Below are 10,969 nucleotides of genomic sequence, written 5' to 3' on the forward strand. Positions count from 1 at the left end.
ACTGTGGCTATGACCCAAAATGGGGACTGAACCACCAACCTTCCCAAGTCCCAATCGAGCACCACAGCCGCTAGGCTACAGGCTGCCGCACCATCCCCCCACTGCTGCAACACCCGGCGTGTCGCGCAGCCGCGCTGGTACCGCCAACTCCCCGCGGACGGCACGGCCACGTATCTCGGCAACCGTGTCCGATCGCGTCCTCGGGGGGGGGGGGGGGCGGAGCGAGCATCACGCAACCGCCGGGGGACTCCCCAGGAACGGCGCGGCCGCCGGGGCTGCGCACAGAGCCCGGGATTTAATTACCGCCATTTTACTGCCAACCGCCGGCAGCTGTGTGTCTGAAGTCATTCAAACCAGGTTATGAAGAGCAGAGTAGTAACCTTACTGCACCCAGAGCCTGACCAGAAGAGCAGTGTAGTAACCTTACTGCACCCAGAGCCTGACCAGGTTAACCTTATTAACCTTACTGTACTATGAGCCTGACCAGGTTAACCTTACTGCACTATGAGCCTGACCAGGTTAACCTTACTGCACTATGAGCCTGACCAGGTTAACCTTACAGCACTATGAGCCTGACCAGGTTAACCTTACAGCACTATGAGCCTGACCAGGTTAACCTTACAGCACTATGAGCCTGACCAGGTTAACCTTACTGCACTATGAGCCTGACCAGGTTAACCTTACAGCACTATGAGCCTGACCAGGTTAACCTTACAGCACTATGAGCCTGACCAGGTTAACCTTACAGCACTATGAGCCTGACCAGGTTAACCTTACTGCACCCTGAGCCTGACCAGGTTAACCTTACAGTACTATGAGCCTGACCAGGTTAACCTTACAGTACTATGAGCCTGACCAGGTTGACACTCATGTGAGGTAAGTCAGCTCAAATGCAAGGATACACTTGGCTAATGAACCAGTGGTCAGAGACTTCAGATGAATGGAGATCTGTGTCAGTGAGGCAGCTGCTCACCTTGGGAAATTCTCCAGCGGAACATCAGTAAATAGAACACTTGCCAAAACTCACTGGAATCAATCCGTACAATAATTTATTTATAGATATATATATATATATAATTTCACAACCTGCAACTTTTCCCTCCAGACACTCATAGAGACAGGATCGTCTGCGGTCGAGGCAACGGGACATCCGGTTGAAAAATCAATTGCCTCCCACCTCCATCCCACCTCCATCACTTTCACGCGTCCGGCGGCCTATCGCAGGGCCCGTACAAATCACCGCACGAGGGTGACGACGAGGGACACGCGTCAGGACACGACCGGCATCACAAGGCTCATAATCAGGGGCTGCTAGCGAGTAGTGCAGGGGTTAGGAAAGTGGGATTATCGGGGTTAGGAAAGTGGGATTATCGGGGTGTCTCGGTGGCGCAGCCTGCAGAGCACTGACCGCATGCTCATTGCGAGCCGCGATGTCGGCGGTTCGAATCCGACCGTCTGACAATTTATCGCATGTCTTCCCCTCTCTCTCGCTCCCATTCTTCCTGTCTCTATATACGGTATACTGTCCAATAAAGCTGAAAAAGGCCTAAAAAATATCTAAAAAATAAAAAAAAAAGGAAAGTGGGATTATAACCTAGGGCAGGGTTTCCCAATCTGCGGGTCGGGACCCCATGTGGGGTCACCCGATTTCAAATTTAATTTTGGTCTCTTTGAAATATGTGAATGTAGGCCACTACATGTTTAACATTACAACAGCCCGACTATAATAAAGCAATGAGGCAGGAGAGGTTGTGGAGAATTTACAGTGTAGTCGTGGCTGTTAGATGTGGGGCGTTGGGGTCGTAAGTGTGTGTGGATGGGTGAGGCGTTGGGGTGGTGTAAGTTTGCGAACATTCATTTGGGGGTCACATCAGAAAGATGTTTGGAACCCTGGCCCGAGGGGCTGCAGGTTTGGAGTCCCAGGTGAATATACTATGCTGTGTAACTTGCTCTTGACTCTAAGAAGTGCCTCTGCTAAAAAGGAATGAACAATGTAACAGGACCGTGGGCACACGGATACCATTGCCCAGAAGATTATCATTATCATTATTTTTTTATTTTCAACAAACTGTAGTTTGAGTTATAATTCAAATATAAAAATATTCAAAAATAAATTGAAAATAAATATTGGAATGGCTGAGATATTGCCCTAGCTTTTACTTCCCATTGGAAAATCTCAAATGGTACGATTATACATGTTCTCCAGGTCAAATTAGAACCATTGAAATAACACAGCCCACCTCCAATGTCTTATGGTAAACGATGGAACCTATAACATTTTTAAATAAAACGCCAAATTAAAATTAATAATACCGTCTTGAATGTTATTCTTCGACCAAAGAATAGTGGTTCACATTTCTGATTATCATTGCTATACGTTTCTATAATTTTCCATGTAGCGCTTGCACAGAATCGATGGACACAAATAAAACTTAATATATATATATATTTTTTTTTTTTTAAACAGGTAAAGCCCCTTGCAGAGGGAGAGAATCCCGCATGACCTCAAGTCCAATCAGCTGCACCATTGTTAGCCACTCTTGGGGTAGGTTACGCCAAACCACGGCTATTTAAACACTTAATTAATTCACACTAGCTTCACACCAGCCACAGAAACAACGGTCCGAAATTATGCGTAAAATCATTCATGATAAATATTCAATACGTGCTCAAAAAACAGACAGCACACGAAACGTTAGCTACTTCGCCTAGCCAGCTAGCTAACCCGCTAGAGTTTGCTCGCTAGCTAGCAAGCCATTGCAGACAGCTCGGTGCTGACTACACAAAGAACTTTTTGGGAGTGATTTAGCTAAGGGGTGCACGGTGCAGTAAGAATGCGCTTCGCGTATTTGGATAGCCAGAAACCGTCATAAGATATTGGGGGTGTCCAACTATCTGAGAGAAAACATCAAGCAAGCAATCTGGCTAATGATGTAACAAGATAATCTAGTCAATGCCAGTTAGGCTACATCATGGTACTAGGCTAGTAAGCAGGTAAATGGGTCGGCCTCACAATACATCCCTTTTTTTTAAATCATTTTACAGATGATAAATTAAGCATTCCGTTCGGTTGCAAGCAAGCTAGTCAGCTAGCTAGCTAGCCAACCAACCACTCGCCAGTCTAAGGTAGCTAGCTAATGGTGCTGGACGGTTAGCAAGCTAGTATAGTAGTTTTACACCACGAAAATAATGGTTATTGTTATTTGGGTAACTAGCGGGAAAGCCAACGTCAAGTGAATGTTGTGATGGAGATGATCTGTATTTATGTATTATGTATTCATAATGCGTAACGTAACCGCTCGTATGCTACATTATTATTGGCACTTACCACCCAAGTCAAGCCTCCGCTTCCTGCTGCGCCGTTGGACATCTTCCTTTTGTGTTTTCCAAAATATTCGTGCTGTATGTTGAAAGCCACTCCACGCTCGTGCTTAAAAACTGTCCATAAAAACAATGAACGTCTCAAAAGAGAGGCCACATCGGAACATAAGTATTACAACGCGTATTTTTCTGTTCACAAGCCGCGTTTTAACGACAAATTCGCGTCAAAACAGCTGCCCGTGCGAAGGGGACTGTGTCGCGGCTATTGTTAAAATCGACTAGCGGCGGCTCCGCGGCCTGGGCACCTCATTAAAATGGTAAGCTACTTGCTGGAGTATAAATACTGTACAAAACAATTAAATAGTTTCATAGCATGTCCACCTGGTACAAAATAAATCCTAACAGTATTTAAATAAAACGCCTGTACAACATTTGTCAATTTGCAGTCTGGTTTTCATTCAGAAACAATAACACCGCCGCTGCCTCCGTCCGGCTTCACCATCCGCACGGCGACAATCCCCCCTTCGCCTGCAGCCAACCAATCCAGTCCCAATCCCACTGAGCGCCGGCATTTCAACCAATAGGAAAATTTTATATAGACCATGACGTACACTGAGATGGCAACCGGTGTGAAAATAATGAAATTTAAATATTCTTATCTTCAAAAACAGCCGAAGAACATTTGTTTTGGTCATAACACGAGAACGATGTTTATAAGAGAACATACTGAACCTCAATGCAACATTTTCAAGCAAGATTGGCGCCAGATTATTCCACAATCAGTTATTTTTGGAATTGTTTGGAAATGACACGTAGTGAAGTATATATTAGCCAGGCATTTGACACATTAATTCACAAGCAATTACACCATTGCCCAATATTAGAGTCCGGTAGTCATAACGAACACAACATTTTTTGTTTGTTTGTTGCAAAAATATCTTTTTAATTCACATGGTTAATCCACAGCACAACAGAAACCACATCACTGACAAACCCAATCTTTGCATTCCTTCAGGTGAGCGTAATGAATCATTTTGGCAACATTTAATTTAATTTGTTTCTATGTTCACACTGGGCTTCCCCGCACCATGACCATGTCCGAAGCAGGTTGTTAACTACTGCGTCCTCAAAACATGTACCATCTACTCAACATACTGCTGACTTACAGTACTGTGCAGAAGTCTTAGGCACCATAGACTTTATTATATATATATGGTTTTTTTTGTGTGTGTGTGTGTGTTAGTATCAAAGCTGTCTGAGATCAGAAGCAAGGAGCCAACCAAAGTCTGCAGAAGAACTGTGGCAAGTTTTCCAACATGCTTGGAACAACCTCCCTGCTGATTGTCTTTGCCAATGCTGTCCTGCAGTTCTATATCTCAGGAAAGTGATGCAGTTTTAACGCTGAAGGGTGGTCACAAAAAATATTGATTTGATTCAGTTTTTAACTATTACTTTTTAACAAATTACTAAAATGTAATGTAAAATGTATAGTACGTTTATTTAGGACCTTATCTGTACAGAATGTTATACAGGTGCGTAAGTCTTTTGCACAGTAATGTATATTAGTACACAACGTGCTTCCGAATGCAGACCGTAGACTGGTTGAGAAAGAAGATAAGTAGGCAACATTTTCTCTCAATGTAGTGTACTTAAATGTAGTTTTTCCGGGATTTTGCTGCGTATACTCAGGAGCACACTTTTCAGGAGTAGTTAAGTAGTTAAACCCTACTTTTTAGGAGGTCCCACCACATAGACATGCATATTTAATTAGACCGGCAGGCACCGGCAGCTCCTGAACCCTGAACCCCCAGAATCAGTCCTGTACTGTGCATGTTAAGGGCAAAACATTGGAGCTCCTATTAAAGTGAATGGGGAACATCATTCTTCTGAAGCGGATTAAAAATCATTCCGCAATATTACAATATGCAATATGTCATAAAATATGTTAATTAAAAAACATATTTTACCAACACTTGACCAAACAATCTATTGTTCTATAAGCTGCTACACATAACGGTCATTAGACATGATCACAAAAAATGGACAGATTGGGTTCTCTTTGGTGGTTAAATCACCTCAGATTCTGCATTGAGTTCATTGGGCAGCAAGCTCTTTTGCCCTCAGCAGCCAGTTTAGATCCGTGCCCTCGATGCCTGGCCCCTCCCACCCTCTCCAGATCCTATGTACGCTCTATGGGACCCGCAGAGGGGCGGAGCCATCTTTCGGTCCAATCACAGTCAAACAGATCATAGAGGAAGAGGTGGCCGGACGTCCTACGACCCTTCCGCCGTACCGTTGGAAAACAGTATGGAGGATAATTCGGGACAGTCTGCAGTATATTTCGTAGACACTACATATTTTGAGGTTCAGCACCCGGCGAATCCCTGAAAGTGCAGGGGTTTTAAGTAGACTTCATTCTGAGAAACTTTTAAGCCAGCTTAACGACTTTCTCCTCCAGTGTGCCCCATTTGCACGTGCAATAGGTCAGCGGTTTCAGACACGGCCCATGAAAAGATAAGGAACTAACCATAGCAAGACCACCCAACACGCGGTAACAGTCAGCACTGCCAGCTACTGTCCTGGAGGGCCGCCGGGTCGGCAGGTTTTTTTGGTGCACTTTCAACAGATCGCCTTAAAAGTCCACAGCATCTCGTTTGCAAGGCCTACTGGTTGGCTACTGGTTGAGGTTAAACCATTAAAAAAACTACAACACATGGGCACTGGTGAGGCCTCGTCAAGCTACATGTCATTTGGCTGACGCTTTTATCTCAAGCAACGTACAGTTGATTAGACTAAGCCCAGCAGCCGGTCTAAAACGGAGGCCTCCAACCCTGGTCCTGGAGAGCTACTGGAGGTCTGCTGGTTTGTTTTCACCTCAGAATCAGCACCCTGTTGAGATGCAGGCAACCAGGTGAGGCGAGTTAACTGTGGGCTAACAGCTGCTCTAACCGATTAAGTGCAAAACCAGCAGACCCTGTAGCTCTCCGGGACCAGGGTTGGAGACCACTGGTCTAAAACACAACGGGGAATAACAGACAGGGTTATATTTACAGTCGGGTACACTAATCTGGTGCTCTAGAGCTACAGGGTGCTGCAACCAAAAATCAGCAACCACGCTGGACCCTAGACACGGGACGAGGTCAGGTGTCTCCAGTCACCCACAGGGTTTTGGACCGTGACTTTCCATAAACATCAAAGCAACGTGTGACCCAAGCTCGTTTTTTGGACGGTAAAGGCGAGTTTCAGTACGAGAGTCCTTCAGCCAGGCATCAGGGTGACACAGCGAGATTTGTATCATTTTTCAGTGAAACATTTAAAAATATAAAGGGGGGGTGTGGGGGGCGGCCATTTTGGTGCAAGAAGGACATTAAAGTGCATGAATGGAACACGGAACCAGAACCGCTCACCCCCGCCCCAGCCCCACCTCCACACACCAGCACCCTCCACCCTCCACCCCCCCCCCCCTCCCTCACCAAGTCTTTCCATTTTGAGAAAAAAATATCTGCTAAACCTGGTCATGAAAAAGTAACGCAGTACAGCGGAGGTGCCTGTGGGGGGCGCTAGCGTCTCCGCTGCGGTCAGGCCTCCTCCAGCTGGATGAGGATCTCTAGCGAGGGCTCCTGCGGGTCCTGCAGGCTCTGCCTGAACAGCTGAGCGTGCTGCCAGGAGCACTCCCCCTCGCCCCCGCTCAGCTCCGCCTCCACCACCAGCTCCGTGCATCCCGCCATGCGCTGCGCCACGTGCATCTCACCATCTGAGAGGGAGGGAGGGAGGGAGGGAGAGAGAGGGAGGGAGAGAGAGAGAGGGAGAGAGGGAGGGAGAGAGAGGGAGGGAGAGAGAGAGGGAGGGAGAGAGAGAGGGAGGGAGGGAGGGAGGGAGGGAGGGAGAGAGAGAGAGGGAGGGTGGGAGGGAGAGAGGGAGGGAGGGAGGGAGGGAGAGAGTTATTTAGTTACCGCTTTTTATCCAGGGTGCCTGACAGTTGATTAGACTAAGCAGGGGACAATCCCCCCCTGGAGCAATGTGGGGTTAAGGGCCTTGCTCAAGGGCCCAACAGCTGCACTGATCTCTCACTGTGGCTACACTGGGGCTTGAACCACCAACCTTTCAGGTCCCAGTCAAGCACCTTAGCCACTAGGCTACAGGCTGCCCCAATAAGGGATCAATCAGGATTATGAAAATACAAGAAATTTGGGTTTACGCAGAGAGCATGCATCCATTTTTCCATATCCACATTGCATCCCCTTACCTCCTGGGAACTCTATGGTGTCCTGGTATTCACATACTCCTGCCTCCTGGAAACTCTATGGTGTCCTGGTATTCACACTCCTACCTCCGGGAAACTCTATGGTGTCCTGGTATTCACACACTCCTACCTCCGGGGAACTCTATGGTGTCCTGGTATTCACACACTCCTACCTCGGGGGAACTCTATGGTGTCCTGGTATTCACACACTCCTACCTCGGGGGAACTCTATGGTGTCCTGGTATTCACACACTCCTACCTCCGGGGAACTCTATGGTGTCCTGGTATTCACACACTCCTACCTCCGGGGAACTCTATGGTGTCCTGGTATTCACACACTCCTACCTCCGGGGAACTCTATGGTGTCCTGGCATTCACACACTCCTACCTCCGGGGAACTCTATGGTGTCCTGGCATTCACACACTCCTACCTCGGGGGAACTCTATGGTGTCCTGGTATTCACACACTCCTACCGCCGGGGAACTCTATGGTGTCCTGGCATTCACACACTCCTACCTCCGGGGAACTCTATGGTGTCCTGGCATTCACACACTCCTACCTCCGGGGAACTCTATGGTGTCCTGGCATTCACACACTCCTACCTCGGGGGAACTCTATGGTGTCCTGGTATTCACACACTCCTACCTCCGGGGAACTCTATGGTGTCCTGGCCGGAGCACATCCTCCAGCAGACGCTCCCAGACTGGAAGGTCTGGCCGGTCGCTCTGACCTTCACCGTCCTCATCCTCAGGCCCGCGGGGCCGCAGTCGAACCTCCAGCTGATCTTCCCGGAGCGGGAGCCCTCGGTGCGCGCGATGTACACCTGGGGAGAAACGCCGCCATGAGCCACAACTCCGCCTGGGTCAAACAACTTACTGTGCTCAACTGACTGGCCTGTCTCTGTTGGTCTGGATATTGTGTCATCAAAAAGGTCCCCTTTCTGACAGTGTTGGATCTGGGTGGGTGGTGGTTTCAGTCCCCTTTCTGACAGTGTTGGATCTGGCTGGGTGGTGGTTTGAGTCCCCTTTCTGACAGCGTTGTACTGAGTGGGTGGTGGTTTGAGTCCCCTTTCTCACAGCGTTGTACTGAGTGGGTGGTGGTTTGAGTCCCCTTTCTCACAGCGTTGTATCTGGGTGGGTGGTGGTTTGAGTCCCCTTTCTGACAGTGTTGGATCTGGCTGGGTGGTGGTTTGAGTCCCCTTTCTGACAGCGTTGTGTCTGAGTGGGCGGTGGTTTGAGTCCCCTTTCTGACAGCGTTGTATCTGAGTGGGTGGTGGTTTGAGTCCCCTTTCTGACAGCGTTGTATCTGAGTGGGTGGTGGTTTGAGTCCCCTTTCTGACAGCGTTGTATCTGAGTGGGCGGTGGTTTGAGTCCCCTTTCTGACAGCGTTGTATCTGAGTGGGTGGTGGTTTGAGTCCCCTTTCTGACAGCGTTGTATCTGAGTGGGTGGTGGTTTGAGTCCCCTTTCTGACAGCGTTGTATCTGAGTGGGTGGTGGTTTGAGTCCCCTTTCTGACAGCGTTGTATCTGAGTGGGTGGTGGTTTGAGTCCCCTTTCTGACAGCGTTGGATCTGAGTGGCTGGCGCTTGGCGACCCTCACCATGTTCCAGTCCTGCTCCTCCTTCCGGAACACGCCCTCCCTGCGCCAGGCCCCACTCTCCCATCCCGCCATCTCCTCCTGGCCGCTGCTCACGCGCAGGTAGCGGTCGGCGCTGGCGCTGTACTGCAGGTGGAATCGCCCCTCGCTCTTCTCCATGTCCGTGGGGATGAACACGAACTCCTCCGGTTTCTGCAAGGAGGGGAAAAATGCGCACGTGAACGAGTGTGCACGGGAGAGCATGTGCACGTGAACGAGTGTGCACGTGAGCACACGTGAGCGAGGACAGCACAGAACAGAACTCTCACAAATTCAAGCACTTTTCACAGTTTATATTAAGTACATTTTATTTATAAAGCATATTTAAAATGACAACTGTTGAACCAAAATGCTGTTCTAAATATATGCATACAAAATAAATATGCATACATAACATAAAGAAAAAAAAAAAAACTAGAAACTAGAATCTTAACATAAAAACAATGAAACATTTGGAAATGCGACCTTTGACAGTTTTCACCTTAGACCCGCCCTTCACTGAGACGATGCGATTGGCTGTGCCCTGAGAAGTGGGCGGGGTTATGGTTCTAAACTGCACTGCTTTTGCCTGGCTGATAGCAGAGAAGTAGGTCTGGCAGGTGCATTCAATTAATAACTTTGTGGAAACATTGTTGGGAACGTTTCGGGAGCGTGTTGGGAACGTTTGTGTTGGGAATGTTGCAGGAGCGTGTTGGGAACGTTGCGAAAGCGTGTTGGGAACGATGCGGGAGCGTGTTGGGAACGTTTGTGTTGGGAATGTTGCAGGAGCGTGTTGGGAACGATGCGGGAGCGTGTTGAGAATGATGCGGGAGCGTGTTGGGAACGATGCGGGAGCGTGTTGGGAATGATGCGGGAGCGTGTTGGGAACGTTTGTGTTGGGAATGTTGCAGGAGCGTGTTGGGAACGATGCGGGAGCATGTTGGGAACGTTGCGGAAGCGTGTTGGGAACATTTGTGTTGGGAATGTTGCAGGAGCGTGTTGGGAATGTTGCGGGAGCGTGTTGGGAACGATGCGGGAGCGTGTTGGGAACGATGCAGGAGCATGTTGGGAATGTTGCGGGAGCGTGTTGGGAACGATGCGGGAGCGTGTTGGGAATGTTGCGGGAGCGTGTTGGGAATGTTGCGGGAGCGCGTTGGGAACATTGCGGGAGCGTTGTCGAGGCGCTCCACAGACTCGCTCACCGTGGCGGGACAGGTCTCCCCCCGGGCGGCCCTCCAGGCCAGCGAGCCAGAGATGCGCCCCCCCAGCTCCCCCGGCTTGGGCTTTTTGGGGGAGATGAACTCCACCAGCTCCACCAGCAACCTTCCCAGCAGCTCCTTCCTCCGTTCCACACTGAGAGACTGCTGCCTCTGCGGGCACAAGCAAACGGGCTCCCTCATCACCATCACCATCATCATCATGAATCTCAATATCATCATCATCATCACCATCACCATCACCATCACCATCATCATCACCATCACCACCATCAATCTCAATATCATCATCACCATCATCATTATCATCATCAATATCATCAACCATCAGCAATGTAAATACCAACACAACCATCATCATAACCAATGTCAATATCATCATCATTTTCATCAGCAGCTTTGTCAATATCATCAACTCCATTGCAATCTTTTTAAGACTGTCTTCACAAGCATCACCATGAAAACCATCAAAATCACCACCCTCATCATCATCATCATCATCATCATCAGCATCAGCAGCACATCACAGTGTTCATGCAGGGGTAGATGGCTGGTGTTAGTGTTCATGCTGTAT

At 48.6% G+C, this 10,969-nt stretch overlaps 2 protein-coding genes across 5 annotated transcripts in view; both read right to left on the reverse strand.

Moving 5' to 3' along the window:
* top2b (DNA topoisomerase II beta) overlaps positions 1–3,851 on the reverse strand; it is a 31,746-nt gene extending 27,895 nt beyond the window's left edge. For all 3 annotated transcript variants that reach the window (XM_061253590.1, XM_061253589.1, XM_061253588.1), the window contains exon 1: positions 3,329–3,851. In XM_061253590.1, the coding sequence (XP_061109574.1) occupies positions 3,329–3,370 (42 nt within the window). In that variant the 5' untranslated portion in view covers positions 3,371–3,851. The remainder of the gene's footprint in view (positions 1–3,328) is intronic.
* A 2,947-nt stretch (positions 3,852–6,798) lies between these two features.
* The window catches only part of ngly1 (N-glycanase 1), a 12,294-nt gene continuing 8,123 nt past the window's right edge, over positions 6,799–10,969 (reverse strand). For both annotated transcript variants that reach the window (XM_061255452.1, XM_061255453.1), the window contains exons 9-12: positions 10,381–10,548; positions 9,164–9,352; positions 8,211–8,388; positions 6,799–7,075 (exon numbers count right to left, since the gene is read on the reverse strand). In XM_061255452.1, the coding sequence (XP_061111436.1) occupies positions 6,900–7,075; positions 8,211–8,388; positions 9,164–9,352; positions 10,381–10,548 (711 nt within the window). In that variant the 3' untranslated portion in view covers positions 6,799–6,899. The remainder of the gene's footprint in view (positions 7,076–8,210; positions 8,389–9,163; positions 9,353–10,380; positions 10,549–10,969) is intronic.

The sequence above is a fragment of the Conger conger genome, chromosome 9 (genome assembly GCF_963514075.1).
Source record: "Conger conger chromosome 9, fConCon1.1, whole genome shotgun sequence".
Taxonomy (NCBI): Eukaryota; Metazoa; Chordata; class Actinopteri; order Anguilliformes; family Congridae; genus Conger; species Conger conger.